Below are 19600 nucleotides of genomic sequence, written 5' to 3'. Positions count from 1 at the left end.
CTAACACGGCTTTTTTCTCCTTTTGGCTGCCTTTGCAGCGCTTGTTGTTGTGAGAGACCTGCCGCAGTTTGGGGAGAGCAAGTGAGGCCAGGATTGAGTCACAGAATCCCAATGTGGTGGGAGTTGAAAGAGACCTCTAGAGATCATCTAGTCCACCCCACCCTGCTAAAGCAAGGTCACTCTCAGCAGCTTGCTGAGGATCACAATGTCCAGGTGGCTTTGGAATCTCTCCAGAGAAGGAGACTGCACAAGCTCTCTGGGCAGCCAGGGCTCCAGCACCCTCACAACAGCAAAACTTTTCTTTATGTTTAGGTGGAACCTCCTAGGCTCCAGTTTGTGCCCATTGCCCCTTGCCCAATCTCTGGGCACCACTGTTAAGAGTATGGCTTCATTCCATGGTCCCGCACGCTTTAGCTATTGATCATCATCGATAATGGTTCCAGAGCTTTGTGAGGTATTTATGGCAAAGTCCATGGATGTATTTTGTATCCATGCTTTAATTCAGAGGAGAAGCAGCCATCAGCCATTACAAGTTTCCCACCCCACTTCTGGCTGGTGTGCAGCTATCCAAGCTGTACCTATTAAGGATTTTTTCCCGTCTGCTGTGGTTCTCTTGCACTAGCACATTTACCACATCCCTTGAGATTTAACTGTGCATTCTAATAGGGCAAGAAGATTTTCATCTTAAGTTTTCTTTTTGAGTAATTTCATTCCATTTTTCCTCCTAATAGCCCCCCATGCTGGTTTTGCAGCTTGATGTTTACACCTTTCCAACACGTATCGATACCTATCTCCTGCTCAGCTCAGAGCTGGATGTGTTTCCTTTTTTCCATCTTTCCTTAGAAATTTTTTCCCTTCAAGCCCTTAAACATTTTTGTTGTTTTCTTTGTACTCTGTTCAATTTGTCAATGTCTTTCTGGTAATGAGGTGTCCAGAAGTGAATACATTATTCCATTTATGGATTAATTACATCTGGAAAGAGAGGAGGCTGTAACATCCCGCGCTGTGTTTTCTGTCTCGGAAACAAAACTGATTTTGAGCTGCCTCATTCTTCTGCAATTTCATCTCCAGCTACTTGCCCTCTGCTTTTCTAGCTCCCTCTTTGGATGGATGCATTTCCAACATCTCCATCTCAGAGCATGGCTGTGTTTTGATGACGTCTTCTCAGTATCACTTCTGTTTTTACAAACAGAAAATGTCTGTATGGTTTTTCCATCTCAAACCTGGCATGTTTGGGAGGGTCTCATGTAGAGAACAGGACCATTTCTTCTTTGAATCATGGAATGCATTTGGTTGGAAGGGACATCTAAAGCTCGTCTAGTCCATCCCCTCTGCGGTCATCAGGGACATCTGCACCTAAATCACGTTGCTCAGAGCCCCATCAAGCCTGACCTTGATTGTCTTCAAGGATGGGGCCACTACCACCTCCCTGGGCAAACTGTTGCAGTGCTCCATGACGCTCAGGGTAAAGAGCTTCTTCCTAACATCCAGGAACTTCTTCCTGATGCCCACATTAGGACATAAGGAACATTGACCACCATGTCAACATCATGACGTTAGTGTTGTGAGGGAAGACAGGCACCTCTCTTAATTTAAGGTGTCCCAGTCAATCAAAAACAGACTTTCTTTGTGTGTGTTTATTCTTGCTGTCCTGCATTTCAGTGCTTAGTAGGTGAAACTGAATAAACCGTGTTCTTTCCTCTTCCAGATTGCTAACAAATCAACTGTTCAGCTTAGATCCAGCACAGATCCATGTTGCACCTTGGCAGTTTCCTCCAACTCCTTTGTTTTGTGAGTTTTTAATCAGTTTTTAACTGTATAAATACATTGAAGTGTATTGATGTGAATCTGATTGTGTCTTGGGAAGAGTATTTTGGCTGTCAGCAAGATTTGGGTCTACCTTCGAGGGGGGAAAAAAGTGGTTTTAGTTAGTCTTCCAGGTATTAAATCCTGATCCCTTCTGAAGTAGGGAGGATGGAGGCAGCTCTGAATTTCTGCAGGACCACTGCTTTTAATTTCAGGCCCAGCTCTGGAAAATGCTGCTGTAATTCATGTGGCATTTCCTTTCTTCTTTTTATCAAATAAATAACTTGTGCTAACAAACCAACTGTGCATCAGGAGAGGTGTTCTCTGCGAATCTCTACATCTCCCAGCTTGCTGAGCTGCCCTCTGCAGCAGATACTTATTTTCCTTCTTGTTTTTTATTTCCCACTCCCCCATCTTTTGCTAGGAATAGCAGTTAATTGCATCCATCCGTTTCAGTAATTTCCAGACCGAGGTATTAGATTTGTGTTTTGAAGGAATTTGCTAAATTTCACTTGTAAAAAAGAAATTCTTCACAAATAACAACACTTGATTTCTTTGGTTAATTGCACAGATTGAGTGGTTTGGCACATGTCTGCATTTTCCAGATCCTCCCTTTTTCTCTCCTCCGGTGGCAGCTATTTTTATAAGCTCGCCATCACTCTCCGATAGCGCAGGCATCTCTTCTTAATTTACTTTTGAAGACAAATTTAATAAAGGAATTCCCCTTCTTAGCCATATTTAAATCAGCCTTTTTATCTTTTATTAATTCCCCCACTTCTTCTTAACCAAGTTTTCATTTGTGTGTTTATAAATAAGTCCTCCCTTATTCCTTAATCCTTTTGTCTAGCATTAACTCGTCCTGTAGTTTATTGTTAACATTTAATTGACTCTGTGGGAATGAAAAGTCTGTGTGGTTCTTGCTTGTTTGTTCTCATCCTTGTTCTGAGGACTGTTCTTAACATTCCAGCTCTAAGGAAGACATACAGAATGATTGAATGCTAAGGATTTGGGGGTGGTTCTCTGCTTCTAGGGATTTTGAGTGGGTTTTTTTCTTGTTCTGGTTTTGTTTTGGCAGTGTCATTCCAATTCTGGGAATCTTCCAAAGCTGCTAACTGGTACATTTTAAGAATAGGTGGGATTTAATGGAATCTGTTTCATTGCTTTATGGTTGCTGGAGTTGCCTGCTCTAGAAAGTCACTGAGGAAGTGGTACAGAGATAGAATCACAGAATCATAGAATTGTTCTGGTTGGAAAAGACCTCTAAGATCATAGCTTAGCTACAGCCATTAAACCATGTCCCAAAGTGCCATGTCCACACATTTCTTTAACAACTCCAGGGATGGGGATTCCACCACCTCCCTGGGCTGCCTGTTCCAATGTCTGACCACTCGTAGAGGACAGAATTTTTATTTGATATTCAACCTAAACCTCCCTTGATACAGTTTCAGACTGTTTCTTCTCATCTTATCACCTGATACTAGGGAGAAGAGACTGACCTACACCCATGTCAACCTCCATTCACGAAGTTGTAGAGAGCAATGAGGTTTCTCCTCAGCCTTCTCTTCTCCCAACTAAACTACCTCAGTTCCCTCAACTGACCTGTTCTCCAGACCCTTTGCCAGCTTTGTTGCCCTTCTCTGGACATGCTCCAGCAAGTCAATGTCTTTCCTGTAGTGAGTGGCCCAAATAAAGTTTCCCCAATGGCTTTATTTTATGATGCAAGCAAATAGCTTGATTTACCTGAACTGACAGAGTTTATGGCCACTGGTCCCAAATCTGAGTTAGCCCGTGATGAGAAGATAAGATCCAATTGAACTCTGACAGTTGTAATGCAGAATTACATCCCAGGTACATTCAGACTAACTTGGAACTGTCCTTAGTCACTTCAAATGCTCTGCAATAGCTTGGTCTGGGTGTTGTGTTGTTTTGTTTTGTTGGTTTTTTTTTCCACTTCTCATTATATTTCAATCCACCTCTGGATTTTCAGCAAAAGTCTAGAGCCTCTGTCAGTTGATTTTTCAGTGCTGATAACTCAACACAATAATTTAGTCAACCTGATCTTCCCTGTTGAATTTCAGCTTATTGGCATTATAATTAATTTTGACACGTAACACCACCCCTCCAACTTTCACTCCCAAATCTATTAATGTGTAATGATGAAAAGTATGCTCTGTGCATAATAGTGTTTGGAGTTATAGATCTTACATCCTTGTTGTCTGAGAGTAAAAGAGTATTAATGCGCTAACTCCTGTGCTGTAGCCTGCTGAGGACTGAGAATGATGTTCCCCAAGGCTCTGGCCTGGGGCCAGCCTTGTGAAACACCTTCATCACTGGCCTAGGTGAAGGGATGGAGACTCTCAGATAGTTTGCTGAGGATACCAAACTGGGAGCAGTGGCTGACATCCTGCCAGACTGTGCTGCTGTTTGGTGAGACCTGGGAAGAGCAGAACCGCATGGAGTTCAACAAGGGCAAGTGTAGGATCCTATGTCTGGGGAGGAATAAGCCCTTGCACTAGCATAGGTGAGGGCCTGGCCTGCTGGAAAGCAGCTCCATGGAGAAGGACCCAGGAGTGCTGGTGAACAACTACTTCACCACGAGCCAGCAATGTGCCCTCTTGGCCAAGGAGGCCAATGGTCTTCTGGAGTGCATTAAGAAGAGTGTGACCAGCAAGTTGAGGGAGGTTCTTCTCCACGTGTGCTCTGCCCTAATAGGCCACACTCATAGTACTGGGTCAAACTGTGGGCTCCCCAGTTCAAGAAAGGTTGGAGAGAGTCCAGCAGAGGCTACAAAGATGCTGAGGAGCCTGGAGCATCTCTCTGAGGAGGAAAGGCTGAGAGACCTGGGGCTGTTGACCCTGGAGAAGAGCAGTCTGAGAGGGGATCTGATCAGTGCTTGGCAAGAGCTAAAGGGTGGGAGGGGAAAGAGGATGAGGCCAGACTCTTCTCAGTGGTGCCCAGTGACAGGACAAGGGGAAATGGGCACACACTGGAACCCATGAGGTCTCATCTGAACAGAAGGAGAAACTTCTTTGTTGTGAGGGTGCTGGATCCCTGCAGCAGACTGCCCAGGGAGGTTGTGGAGTCTCCTTATCTGGAGAGACTCCAAACCCACCTGGACATTGTGATCTTGGGCAACCTGCTGTGGATGCTTTAGCAGAGAGGTTGCACTAGATGGTCGTGAGAGGTCTCTTCCATCCCCCACCATTTTTTCTGTGTGAACATATCTGAAGTTTCTAAGTCTGTAGTGGCAACTTAAATTTGTCTAACCCAGAAAGTTAGTGAGTTGTTTTATTAAAACTTGAGCTCAAGCATTTCACTGCAGAGCCTTTCACCTTTCTCTCCCATGTGCTAATTAAGCCACTGGACTGCATTACATAATATTTGTAGGGCTGCAGCTTCTTTTGCTTGTGAGAATCTTTTGCTTGTGAGAATCTTTTGCTTGTGAGAATCTTTTGCTTGTGAGAATCTTTTGCTTGTGAGAATCTTTTGCTTGTGAGAATCTTTTGCTTGTGAGAATCTTTTGCTTGTGAGAATCTGCTGGAGGCCATCGGTGGCAAAAAAACACCCAGCACCACCCCCCCCCAAAAAAAAAGAGAACACACACACACACACATGTGTTACAAAGGCCATTAGCAATTACATCACTGCCATGTAGTTAGATTTCATTTTCCTCCTTGTACTTAGTAAAACTCCGTAATGAATGCCCATGAGGAATTAGGCTGTAAAGACTCTGGTGGAGGAAGTACGTGAAAAGCAATTAGCAGGAATGTAACAAAGTAGATGAAAATCAAATCTCGGTGCTCTCGGAAATTCCGCCCCGCCGCGCCGCGGTCCCCCTGCTGATGCTTCCAGGAGGAGAGTGTGGTGCTGGGGAAGGAGGAGCTGCCAACAGCACAGCAGGATTGAGCCCGGCTCCTGTGTGAAGCACATTGATCATTCTCCTGTACTGGGCACTGGTGAGGCCATGCCTCCAAAAGTTCTCTTTTGGACTTTTTATTCCAAGAAGGATATTGAGGTGCTAGAGCGGGTCCAGAACAGGGCAGTGAAGCTGCTGAAGAGTCTGGAGAACAGGTCTGGAGTGGGACAGTTGAGGGAACTGGGGTTGTTCAGTCTGGAGTAAAGGAAGCTGAGGGGAGACCTCATTTCTCTACAACTCCTTGAAGGGAGATGGATGAAAGTTGGTCTCTTCTCCCAAGGAACAATCAGAAGGATGGTGGCAAACAACCTCGAGTTCCTCCAGAGGAGGTATAGTTTGGACACTAGCAACAATTTCTTCCCTGAAGGAGTTGTCAGAGCTTGGACCAGGCTTCCTGGGGCAATGGTAGAGTCTCCATTGCTGGAGTGGTTTCAAAGCTGTGTGGATGTCATACTGAGGAACGTGGTTTAGTGGTGAGTTTGGAAGTACTGGGTTAATGGGTGGACTCCATACTCTTAAGAGTCCTTTCCAGTATAAGCAATTCTATGACTCTAGGGTCTGCAGCAGTGGAAATTTTGGGAAATGGACATTTTCACCACCAGAAGTCTTTTTGTTGTTTTTGAGTGGGCATCCGTGGCTTTCCTGAGAAAACTCCTGTCATGGCACTGTGCTTGGTGGAGTTCCAATTCTTGACTATTGTTGGGCTTTGTTTTTTTATTTTGTGGGGGTTTTGTTTTTTTTCTTTGTTTCATTTCCTGCTCTCCTTTCTTCATGTTAAAGGTGAAGGAACATGGGCAGATTCTCCTGCTTGGGAAGCAAATCTGAACAGCTAGGGAGAAGAAGAGACAGCAAAAGTAAACGAGTGTCTGGAGAGAGAGAGGGAGAGAGAGTGAGCGAGCAAACATTTAGGGGCAAACCCACTTCATTTTATTCTGCAAACAAAAAAGAAGCGTTAGCAAAAGCAGAGTGTCTGATCCACTGAGGATTGGGGTGATGGGCTTAATGCTTTTGAAAACAACCATTTAGAGTGTGCCTTCTTCCTGATGTGCAAGCTCCTGCTTCCATGGTCTCTGAAAGTGGAGGAGCCTCTTGCTATTTCTTTTAACAGCAACACAATATAATACGTTCGTTGTCATCAGCAGATGCTGAGCTGGAACACTTCTTTGAAAGGAAATTGAGATTGCAAAGGACCAAGATGCAGCAAAATGCTTTGGTTCTGCTGAACTTGGTGTGATAGTGCCCAGCCAGCTCAGGCAAGGTGGGTGCTGCACATCCTCTGCAAATCCAGAGCAGCCCTGGGGAGGGATGGCTGAGAAGCAAAATTTGCCAGCTAAGCAGGGATCAGTTTGGTGTGGGTCATCTCCCACCCTCATGCCATGGAGTGTCTGGACTGCAGGAGGTATGGGAGATGCAGGAGATGATGGGATTTAGGTCACTGATGGTTCCAGGACTTGGCTGAGATGGGGAAAGACAAAAGTGGTGACAGAGTACAGGCTGCCCAGGGTGGTTGTGGAATCTTCCTCTCTGAAGATATTCAAGACCTGCCTGGATATGTTCCCATGTGATCTGGTATAGGCAATCCTGCTCTGGCAGGGCTGTTGGACTGGATGCGCTTTTGAGATCCCTTCCAGCCACTAACATTCTGTGATCCTCTGTGGTCTGGAGCAGGCCAATCACAGCACAACAGTCTTTGGCAGGTGCTGGGAAAAGCAAGATTTTGTAGTATAATCTCATTCACAGTGCAGCACTGTGTTTTCCTCCTTAGTGGCTGGGATCAGCTAAGGCTTGGAAACTTCTCCAGGTACCAGAACACCTCAACTGTGTCCTCTGGCAGTGGGGCAGTGAGGATGAACCACTACACTTTCTGCACAACCTTGGGTTTAGACATGAGAGATGTAACTGCTCTTGGAAACTTCTTCACTGAAAGGGTTCTCAGACATAGGCTCCCCAGGGAGATGGTTGAATCCCCATCCCTGAAGGTGGTCAGAAGATGCAGAGATGTGGTGCCGAGGGACATGGTTTAGCCCCAGATGTCATAGAGCTAGATTATTATAGAACTTGATGGTCTTAAAGGTCTTTTCCAACCAAAACAATTCTGTGATTTTACCATTGTCCTGATTTTTTCCACAAATCCTCCCTGCTTTTCCTGCCTTGCCAGTGAGTACTGAAGCAGGAAAGCAAATTCTTCTCTTAATCTATAGTTAGGCACAAAATCTGGGTTTAATGTATAATCGAGCTGTTGAGTATGCTCCCAGGCAACCACATGGGTTTTCAGCTTTCTGCTGATCTGAAAGGCATGGTCATCTTCAATGGCCTTCTTGCCACAGAGTTCTTTATCATATTATCAATTAATTTTAAAGCTTACACTGATAGGTATTAAAGAGCTCTCCAGCATCAAATACCAAACTCCTCCATCTTCCTCCTCATATCTGTGCCTGTTGAAGCAGCTCAGTGGTTTATTCCTGTTCACTCTGAGCACACATGGACACGAGAAAAAGGTCAGTGTTGCACAGGACCTTAGACTTTGCAGCATAAGAATGTTGGAGTTCCACAGACACCAGCAGCACTGGCAGGTCCCACATGTGTGTGTACTGGGGTCATGTGGCAAGGTTTTGGTAGTGAGTGGGCTACAGGGGTGCTTCTGTGAGAAGCTGCCAGAAGCTTCTCCCATGTCTGATAGAGCCAATGCCAGCTATCTTGAAGATGGACCTGCCACTGACCAAGGCTGAGCCCATCAGCAATGGTGGTGACACCTCTGGGGTAACAGATTTAAGAAGCAAATAAAAAACTGTGCAAGAGCAATGGTAGCTAGAGAAAGGAGTGAGAAAATGTGAGAGGAACAGCTCTGCAGGCACCAAGCTCAATGGAGAAGGAATGGGAGGAGGTACCCCAGGTGCTGGAGCTAGGGCAGCCCACTGTGAACAAGATTTGCTGCCCTGTATCCTATAGAGAGGTCCATGGTTGAGCAGGTAGCCCAGCCCACGTGCAGCCCACAGACTCCACACTGCAGCAGGTGGTTGCCTGAAGGAGACTGGCACCTTCTGGGAGGCCTATGTTGGAACAGTCTGTACCTGAAGGACTGCACCCATGGAGGTCACTCAGGCTGGAGCAGTTTGAGGAGAATCATAGCCTGTGAGAAGGACCCGAGACTGTGGGAGAACTCTCTCCTGTGGGAGGGACCCTGTGCTGGAGCTGAGGAAGAGTGTGAGGAGGAAGGATTGAGGGAGGATGTATGATGAATGAAACCAAATCCCCATTTCCCATCCCTCTGCACTGCTTTTGGGGCTGAGACGGAGAAAGGGGCGGTGAAGCTGAGCCTGAGAAGAAGGGAGAGGTGAGGAGAAGGCAGTTTAGGATTTGATTTTATTTCTCATTACCCTCATTATTATTCATTATCCACCTCATTTCCCCCCAGTTTTTCCACCTTCTTTCCCCTCCTCTTTTTTCTTTTTCTTTTTTTTTTCTTTTTGTTTGATTTGCAATAAATTAAATTAATTTTGCCCCAAGTCAACTCTGTTTTGCCCATGATGGGTCATTGCTGAGTGATCTCTCCCTGTTCTTTCAACCTGGGAGCCTTTCCTTGTATTTTCTCCCTTGCCCAGCTGAGGAGGGGAGTGACATTTGTCTCCCAGTCCCAGGGTCAGCCCACCACAGTGTGCCAGCTCTCTTTGCTCTCCCTAAAACTTTGGAGCTGAGAAATTGTTTTCAAAATGATGCAAAAGTGTCCCTGCAGCTGATAAATGATTTTGGAAGCCTCCCCTCCTGGCAGGCGTTGGAGTTCTCAGCCTGACTGGGACCTGCTGCTGTTGAGCAGCTTTTCTCCCCAAGCCCCCGTAGGATCCACGTGGTAAACTTAATGTAAAGGTGTCTGGTATCTCTGAAGAGCAAGGAAAAGAAGGTCAAAGGTAAAACTAAACAAGGAGGTAGACACAAAAAGGCTGTAAATGAGGTGGAAATTGCAGGGAAATAGACAAAAGAAGAAAGTTTAAGTAGCAATTTGTTCTCATTTGCACAAGGAAATGCACTTCATTTAAAAAAATATCCTTCAGGAAGCTTCCCTTCTAAATTCAGAACTAAATACACCCTGAAAAACCCAAAATTGGTTGTCTGCTGTTCTTCCCTGTGCACAGGAGAACAAAAGTGGCCATTGATTGACAGAGCTAATCTGTTCTTAATGTATATTGAGTGAAATGTTCATTTATTTGCATCACTTGTTTTGCCTCTCTCAGTACAGTTCCTCTTTCCTGGGTCCTTATCCATAAACAGCAGGTGGCCAGGATCTCAGACATGTCCTGGATCTGTGGTAACCAGTGGCTTCCAGAAGGGGTTCCAGCAAAAGCTGGGAAAGCTTGTTCTCAGTAGAAGAGCATTCCTGGGGGTTGTTTAGTCTTCAGAAGAGAAGGCTGAGGGGAGACCTTTATCCCTCTCTACAAATACCTCAAATGAAGTTGGAGCCAGGTGAGGTTCAGTCTCTTCTGACATGCAACACTTGAAAGAATGAAAGGAAATGGCCTCAAGTTGTGCCAAGAGAGGTTTAGGTTAGATATTAGGAAAAAAGTTCCAAATATCTGGAACAGGCTGTCTAAGGAGGTGGTGGTCACCATCCCTGGAGGTATTTAGAAGACACATGGATGTGGTGCAGAGGGGCATGGTGCAGTGGTCGTGGCTTAGTGATAGTGATGGGATTGTGAGCTCTAAGTGAATGACTGGACTTGGTGACCTCAGAAGTCTCTTCCAACTTCAACAGTTCTATGATTCTGTTTTCTCCTTGAAAAAATAGCCAACCATTTTCCTTCTAACTTCATTTGAGATAAAAACTGGTGGGGTGGGAGCTGCTGCTGTATGTCGAAGGTGACAATTGAGCGAGAGAGAGATGGATGCATGTTGAGACAGCATTTCCAAAGCATTTCTCACTGTTTTTTTGGGAAAAAAAGGAGGAGGATGGGGTTGAGGAGAGAACTTCACTTGCTTTGTTTTAGTCTTCTTGGATCTAGGCTTGGCCAGGGCCTCTCCAATGTTTGTGTTCCAGGAGCACAGCATGGATCTGATGATGCTTCCCAGCAATGCCTGTGGGCACTGTTCTCTGTATGAATTTCTTTAATCTCATTCTTCCCCATAGGAAATTTGTGTCTATTGGCTCTTCATTGCTCCCAGCTCTGCAAAATTCACTGGGATAATGGCTGTGACATTTCCACTGCTTGAAACCTCCTTGAGTGTGTCCTGGACCACAGGGATTTTGTGGAATGGATTTTGTAGAGCTGGGAGAATGCTGATAGATGCAAAACATTTCCATGGAGTAGCACAGAGGTCTTCTTGATTTAGGTGAGAAATAAGTAGCATAAGTGTGGCTAACTTCTGTGTTATGAAGAAACACATGGAAAATGCTGATATCCTTTACAGTGAGGGTGGGGAGGCACTGGAATAGGTTATCCAGAGACACTGTGGATGCCCCCTCCCCAGAGCCGTTCAAGGCCGGGTTAGATGAAATCTTGAGCAGTCTAGCTTAGTGGAAGATGTCTCTGCCCATGGCAGGGGGATTGGAACTAGATGATTGTCAAGATCCCTTCCAACCCAAACCATACTATGATAATTTCTACAATAAAACCCCAAAAGTGACAGAAAGATTTGTGGTGGTGAAAAAGTCATTTTCCCAGAATTTCCACTGGCTCCCAATGCTGCAGATCCTAGAATCACAGAATTATTTAGTCTGGAAAGGACTCTCAAGAGCGTAGAGTCCAATCATTAACCAAGCAATTCCATGAAACTATGAATTTTCCTTCTAAAAGAAAACAAAATTAGGAAAAACAACCCCACTCCAGCCTCCACCTCATCCCTGTAAGTGCATCAGCTTGAATAGCCCCAATTTCTTACGTGCTTGTGTAAAGCTTCAGGTGCTCTTTAAAGCTCAGATTGCTGTTTCATATGCGAATTAGCGATCCCATTTCTCTACCCCTTGTAAGAAATGATGTGAAATTTGTTTCAAAGACCTAATGAGTCCTGGGCTGTCTGCCTCACAGAACATCTTCGAGCTGCCTGCAACGCACCAGGCCCTGTTAAGTACATCTGCATTCTTCAAAAGATGTCGTAACCATCAAAGATCCTAACTATAAATGATTCTGAACGTGTGGATTTCTCTTCTTTGCAGCCACATCTGCATAGCCAGGATATTAAAGAGAATGTGTTTTCCTTGAAGGAGGTAGTTTGTGCGTTGGGCTTCTTGGGACTTCTGCAGAGCTCATTTGGTTTATCTCCTTTTTATCATCTTTTACTCATTTGCCATTTGTTGGGGTTCGTTTAAAAAATAAGTTTAATCATAGAATGGTTTGGGCTGAAAGAGACCTTTAATGGTCATCTAGACAAACCTCCCTGCAGTCAGCAGGGACATAGACTGATAGATTTGTTCTCACTGGAAATTAAATCCAACTGCCAACCTAAGACCACCATGGCCATTAAACCATGTCCTGAATTGCTGCGCCCACACATTTCTTGAACACTTCCAGGGACAGTGACATCTTCAACTAGAGGAACTTTCTCAGAGCTCTGGACAACCTGACCTGGAATGGTTTCAGGGATGGGGCATCTACAGCCTCTCTGGGCAGCCTGAAACAGAGTCTCACCACCATATATATGTATGTATACATGTACATGTATATATATTCTTTCTTCTCCCTAGTCTAAATCTTCCTCTTTCTGTTCAGAGCATTACTCCTTGTCCTGTGACAACAGGCCCTGCTCGGAAGTCTGTCCCCAGCTTTCTGATTGGCTTCTTTAAGTCCTGAAAGGCCACCAGAAGGTCTCCCTGGAGCCTTTTCTTCTCCAGGCTGAACAATCCCAACTCAGCCTGGCCTCACAGCAGAGGTGCTCCAGCTCTGATGCTAAAAGCAATTTCTAGACCTGGAATAATGCAAAGCTGAATCACATAATCACAGAATAGCACAAGTTGGAAAGGACCTCTAGAGATCATCTAGTCCAACCCCCCTGCTAACCCTGAATGATGATAAGTGTTGGTTTAGCTATGAATAGCCATTCCACACTAAGCAGGTCAACTGGATGGTGCTGAGGAGCTGTGGCTAGCCCAGACCTTGCCTTTTTCTCCAGATGACAATCCCGTCTTGTTGTCGCTGTGAGGATAAAGAGCAGATGCTTACAGTGAAACGCAGCTTATTAAGCTGTGGTGTGGTTTGGTTAATTACTTTCTGCACATTCACAGAGGATCAGGGCTGCCACTGTCATTCTCAGAATTGAGCAGGTTCTTTGCTGCTGCTGTAAAAGTGACTCAGTACAGTTCCTGCTTTGATTTACAAAATTGGATTTTAATCTCTTTGAAACCATTATGCTAAATCAATTTTTAACATAGCAGAGCATGGAGGTACAAAGCCCCTCTTGTTCTCTAGTTGCTAGCTCCTTGGATGAGTGAGCACCATCTAAACAAGGCTTAAAAGGGGTCCATGTGGAGGAGCTTTGCCAGGCTGAAAATACAGTTTTGCTCCATTATTGTGCTTGACTCCTGTGATGTGGACAAAGAAAATACAGGCAGAGCTACCTCTGCTGCTGCTCCTAAGCAAGCCATCCTTTGGGAATGCAGCAAGGCTTGGGAGAGGTGTGTCTTGATGACCATACCTACATCAGTAGCTCCTGTTGTGCTAGAGGAGATGACTCCATTGCTGCATTTGGGATTTTGGGTTGTTGTCATCCCCCACCCCTGTCTCCAGAGCTGTCAAGGCATCAGATGAATCACCCCTCTGATGTTTTGGATTTCTGGCAATAGCAACAATTGGGCAATCATCCAAATCCAGCAAGAGCACTGATTGTAATGAATGGGAAACTCATAGGATTTCAGATGGAAAGCAGGGCAGGAAGGGTTTGAAGATGACTCTGTATGCACCCATTTGTCTTATCTTCCTTTCCAAAATCCATGCTATCCCATTACCTAGCTTCTAAATCAGTCTTACTGCAGGCTGAGGTGGGAACAAAACCCTCATGAAATTCTATCTGTAGATCCATGTCTGCTCAGAACATCTGAAAATTCCAGGATTTAGGTCCATCCTTCTTACCTAATGCTCATTTTAAGATGCCAGTGGCACATTGTGTTTCTAATCCTCACCCAGAAACTTCTGCCATAGGGGAGAAAATCTGGGTCAGGTCTTTTATAGGATTTATGAACTAAAATCCAGGAGCAGAAGACCTTTCAGAGATTATCACTGACACTTTTTCACAGCCCTGTGTCTGAGCCTGACCCCAACATTGTTTTTCCTCTTTTTCTGGAAATAACCTGTAGGATTTCTTCACTTCTCAAGTGAAAAAGGGCAGGTAGCATATTAAACTTGGCCAAATTAACTTTTGTAAACCCCCCCAAAAAATGAGCATAAAAGTTAATCCCCACATAACTCTAGTTACATAGGAAGATGAAGAGAAGATACATTTCTTACTCCCTTAAAATCTCTTTAAGGAACCAAAAAAATCTGTTGCAGGATTTGGGTAATTTGCTATGTAATAAGTCTCATTGTCTGAAAACTGAAGATATTAGTAGAACAATGATGCAGAAATGAAGTTGCTCTGTTTTCTGTAGTTGATGGTTAAATCTGTGGAAGGCTTCAGTGCATCATGGCTTTTGAGCTAGGACATGACAATCTATTCTGGCTGAAAGAAGAGGTCATGAGATGAGCATCATCCCTTTACACTCTCTTTTCTCTGCCTTGCCACTGCAATTAAAAGGGACACTGCATTAATTTTTCTCCTTGTTAACCCAGGCAGTGCCATCATCTGGGTGTGTTCAGGGTAGATGAGAAGGAATGGCATGGTTCAAGGGGCTGGAGAAAGGCCAGGGAAGGCTAATGTCAGATGTCAGTGTTCAAAACCAGACTAAGGATGTTGTTTTTCTGGTGGTGAAGCTGCCAGTCTGTGTTTATGGTGTAGTACAAATTGTGTAAAGCAAATACAAGAGAATAAAGCAGAATATAGTCGGCTCAGGGGAGCAGAGCACTCATTGCTGTTTTCCTCTGATGTCATTAGGGCCACAAAAATAATCTGAGAGTTGGAACATCTCTCCTATGAGGACAGGCTGAGAGAAGAGAGGGCTCTGGGGAGACCTTCTGGTAGCCTTTCAGGACTTAAAGGGGCAGATCAGAAAGCTGGGGACAGATTTTTGAGCTGTCGTGACTGGACAAGGGATGATGGTTTAAACCAAAAGGGAGATTTAAGCTACATCTACGGAAGAAATGTTTTATGCTGGGGTTGGTGAGACCCTGTCCCAGGTTGACCTGGGAGGTAGTGGATGCTCCATCCCTGCAACCATTCTAGGTCAGGTTGTTTGTGGCTTTGAGCAATCTTCTCTGGTTACAAATGTCCCTGCTGACTGCAGGGGGTTGGCTTAAATTACTTTTAAAGGTCTCTTGCAACGCAAACCATCCTATGATTCTACAGACTATCAAGTAGTTCCTGCAGAAGATGGTCTTCTCCATAAGGTAGAGTTTCCTCTGTCATGGATTTAGATCAGTTAGGCAAAATTTGCTTATCTTTGGGTCTCCATTGGACAAGATCCCAGGGGTCACAATTAACTAGGCTGATGACTGAAGAGCTATCTTGGACCACCCATGTGTGGTTCAGTGGTGGTGGTCCCAAAATACATGGCTTGCCTCCTGAAACCATACTGAAGTGTTTTTCCTTTAGCTCAGCCTCAGACTCAGTCCTGACAACTGTTCTATATGTGGCTAAGGCTGTATTTCAGTATCTTTGTGTGACAGTGTTGGTGTAGCGTGGCAGACTCAGCAGTGTGGAGGTACTGTACTGGGAGAGATACTCAGAGTGTGGTGGTCCCAGCTGCAGCAGCCATGGCACCAGGAGGAGAGTAGCAGAGGGATAAATTTAAGAGAGAATCATCAGAAGAATGATCAGGACTGGGATAAAGAGCCTGAGGAGGCATCTTTGCCTCAGCAAGTGGAACTTGGGTCTGTTTTAACCAAACAGTGGTGGTGCTGATGGCAGGAGAGTGTGCTGGTTTGAGGCTAACTGGAATATTTTAGTGAGAGAAATTAGATTATAGGCTGTATAAAGAAAACAATGGTGGTGTCTACTTCCCTCATAGGCTTGCTGAGATGTAAAAAGACGAGAGCAAAACCATAGATAAGACTGTGTGTGGGGTCTCTGCTGGAGTCTGTGCTTTCCCCTGGACTTTTGCTGTGTACCTAATCCTTCTGTTTTCTAACCCGCCGTGCTGACCCTCCAAACTCACCTTGCACATAAGGTATGCTCTGGGATAAGGTATAATGGTGGAAAGAAGGTGGAAGGGTGGTTGGGAGCCCCTCCTGAGGACTGATTTCTGGGAGGGGTATTGTGTTTCTGTATTACTTTTAATTTGTGCATTTCTGTATAGAGCTGCATATATTTTAAGTATCTGCTTGTATCAAGGGAGGTTTAGGCTGGATGTTAGGAAGAAGTTCTTTATGGAGAGAGTGATTGGCATTGGAATGGGCTGCCCAGGGAGGTGGTGGAGTCACCCTCCCTGGAGGTGTTCAAGAAAAGACTGGATGAGGCACTTAGTGCCATGGTCTAGTTGGTTGGACAGGGCTGGGTACTAGGTTGGACTGGATGACCTTGGAGATCTCTTCCAACCTGGTTGATTCTATGATCCTGTATTGTGCTAAACTATAAATATAGCTTTATTCCTTAACTTCCAGCTGTGCTGACTCTAGTTTGGGTGATTTCATAAGAGTGGGGGGGCAGGTAACTACCAAACCATCACAGAGAGCAACAGAAATTCTGTTCCGTCATCCTGTCAGTGTCATTGTGTCAGGTGTTATGCATTTCTTGTTCAGTCTTCTTTCTGTTCATTGTTCCTGCCTCTGCACATGTGCTTTCTTCTGACCAGCACCATTAGTGAGGTCCTGGGGGCTTTTGTTTTGTTGAAAAACCTTGGTTCGGGTCCCCATTTCAGGGCAAAATAGAAGCTTTCACTCCATTCCAAACAGCATTGATTGGAGGCTGAGCACATGAATTTGCTAATAATCTGTGATTATTCCATGCTAATCTTGCAGTTGGAGAGGATGGCTCCCGTTGACATTCAGCAGATGAGTTACTAATTATGTTTCCTTTATATTGTCTGCCCTTCAGGCCAGATTTCTCAACACCTTTTCGTCTCCATTTGTTAGCCATCCTGTTCAACACTGATTAGTTCTTTATGCTCTCCTGGTGTCAGGGATATTGTTAAGCATCTGCCCCAAAATGTCTGTTCTTTTTACTTGGGTAACAGTTTGACCAGATCAGTCTTCACTGCCTTGTTGTTTTGCAATCTGTGAGAAGTTCTCATTATCTTTATCAATGATCTAGATGAGGGAATCCAGGACACCCTCAGTGAGAGTGCAGACAACACCAGGTTAGGTGGGAAAGTTGCTCAGGGAAGTGAAGCTCTACAGAGGGATCTGGACAGGCTGAGTGGATGGGCTGAGACCAGTGGATTGAGATTCAGTAGGGCCAAGTGCTGGGTTCTGCACTTGAGTCAAAACAACCCCATGGAACCTCTTAGCGTGAGGCAGAGTGGCTAGAAACTGCCCAGCAGAAAAGGACCTTGTGTTGACAGCAGCTAAAGATGAGCCAGGGTGTGCCTAGGTGGCCAATCCTGTCTTGGATCAGCAATAGTGTGGCCAGTAGGACTAGGGCAGGGCTTGTCCCCCTGTACTTGGCACTGGTCAGGCTCTACCTCAAATCCTGGGTTAAATTTTGGGTGCCTCCCTCTAAGAAGGACATTGAGGTGCTAAGTGTCCAAAGAAGGGCAATGAAGCTGGTGAAGGGTCTGCAGCACAGGTGTTGTGAGAGCAGCTGAGGGAACTGGGGTTGTTCAGCCTGGAGAAGAGGAGGCTGAGGGGAGACTGACAAGTTTCTGAATGCAGCCAGGTTAGGATTGATCTCTTCTCCCAAGGAACAAGTGATAGGACAAGAGCAAATGGCCTAAGTTGCAGCAGGAGAGGTTTAGGTTGAACATGAGGAACAAATTCTTCTATGAAAGGGCTGGTAAGGCCTGGCCCAGGCTGCCCAAGGCAATGGTGGAGTCCCCATCCCTGGAGGGGTTTCAAAGTTGTGGAGATGTTGTGCTGGGGGTCATGGTTTAATGCTGGGTCAGTGATTTGACCTGATGATCTTAAAGGTCTCCTCCAACTAGAACAATTCTATGATTCTCTGTGCAATGCCCTGTTGAGTCAGCAGCTCAGCTCCAGCTCAGAGGGGTGAGGCATGACCTAGGGCTGGCAGAATGGCTCAGGGTGACAGCAGAGGGGTGGGAATCTCTGGGACCCTGCACCTTTACCAGTGCTGGAATATACAAAATGATTTCCAGTTGCTGCACTGAACGACTTTGTTATGAGCCAGGATCCCAAAATAACCACCTTTCAATTGGTAAAATAAATTATTGAAGTCTTTGAGATCCACATGTAATGGTTGGGCAAATTAATCCATTGTTGTATTGTTATAGTGCTCTAATCATATTTTTATGTATCCCAGGAGCTGGAAGGAAGAAGCATTTTGCTGTCATTGCAAACACAATAATAAGAATAGTCTTAGCAAAGAGAGATGCACTAAGTTGACTTTCTGCGAGACCTTGCTGCAGGAATTACAGATGCTTTTTAGATTTCATTATCATTAAGATACAAATAACTTTCTGGTGGTGAAAACCAAGCCTACTTTCTCTGGCTTAATAATTGTATTGAGGCTCATTATGGACACCTTGTTTGTAATTCTCACTTTTCTTATTGAATTCTGAATGCGTTATTACAAAAGTATGTACTTCAGCAGGCAGAGTAGGGGATGGCAATGTTTAGTTCCAGTTGATCTTTTCTAAAGAACACACTGAATGATCTCAGGCTAAACAGAAGAAGCACAGAATGGCAGGGGGTTGCAAAGTACCCCCAGAAGATCATCTAGTTCAACCCCCTTGCTAAAGCAAGGTTAACCAGCACAGGTTGCACAGGAGCGTATCCACGTTGGTTCGGATTCTCTCCAGAGAAGAAGACTCCACAGCCTCTCTGGACAGCCTGCTACAGGACTCTAGCCCCATCATGGCAAAAATGTTTCTTCTCATCTTCAGGTGGAACCTCCTGGGTTCCAGTTTGTGCCCGTTGCCTGTTGTCCTGCCTCTGGGTACCACTTAAAAAAGCCCAGTCCCACTCTTTGTACCCCTGACCTTTAGTTCTTGCTGAGCATTGGTCGGATCCCCTCTCAAGCTTCTCTTTTCCAGGCTAAAGAGCCCCAGGTATCTCAGCCTTTGCTCCTCACAGAGATGCTCCATCACCCTTAGCATCTTTTTAGCCTCCACTGGATTTTCTCTAGTAGTTCCTTGTCTCTCTTGAACCAGGGAGCCCAGAACCGGACACAATACTCCAGGTATGGCCTCACTAGGGCAGAGTAGATGGGGAGGAGAACCTCCCTCAACCTATGTGTCACAACCAACGCACTCCAGAATCCTGTCTGCCTCGTTGGACACAAGGACACATTGCTCAACATCTAGCTCGGATTTTAATCCTACCCCCTTTTTTCACTCTGCTCAGAGGGAAACTACCTTGGATTGAGCAGGGCAGCTGGAAGGGATGGAGTGATGGACACTTGGTGATGCAGAAGAGGTGTGGAAGCAGCATCGCAGGCAAGGGAGACTTCCCCAAGAAAATATCTTAGTTGATGTCAAGGTTGTCTCATTTGCCAGTGGGATATTGCTTTAATGGTGTTCTTTTTTCCTCTCCAGTTTACATAATGAGATCAAGCTAATTAAACCATGTCTAGCTCTGGGAAAAGATCAAAATGTGAGCTCTTTTTATTTCTTTTTATTAAAACCTTCACCCTGTAATGGAAGATTATAGGAAGTGCTTTGCTACCGCTGCATCTCGCTCATCTTTG

General features: G+C 45.1%; 1 protein-coding gene across 6 annotated transcripts in view; it reads left to right on the top strand.

The window, feature by feature from the left end:
* NEXMIF (neurite extension and migration factor) overlaps positions 1 to 19600 on the top strand; it is a 201498-nt gene that overhangs the window by 105489 nt on the left and 76409 nt on the right. For 2 of the 6 annotated variants that reach the window (XM_064159363.1, XM_064159362.1), the window contains exon 3: positions 1709 to 1791. The exons of 2 other annotated variants lie outside the window; for them this stretch is intronic. In XM_064159363.1, coding sequence (XP_064015433.1) covers positions 1709 to 1791 — 83 coding nt within the window. Of the gene's footprint in view, positions 1 to 1706; positions 1792 to 19600 lie in introns of those variants that run through there. 2 more of the 6 variants (XM_064159364.1, XM_064159369.1) reach the window with 1 other exon arrangement.

Source organism: Pogoniulus pusillus, chromosome 19, assembly GCF_015220805.1.
Source record: "Pogoniulus pusillus isolate bPogPus1 chromosome 19, bPogPus1.pri, whole genome shotgun sequence".
NCBI classification, from domain to species: Eukaryota; Metazoa; Chordata; class Aves; order Piciformes; family Lybiidae; genus Pogoniulus; species Pogoniulus pusillus.
The sequence above is the reverse complement of the archived record's forward strand: the minus strand, read 5'-3'. Positions and strand labels throughout refer to the sequence as shown.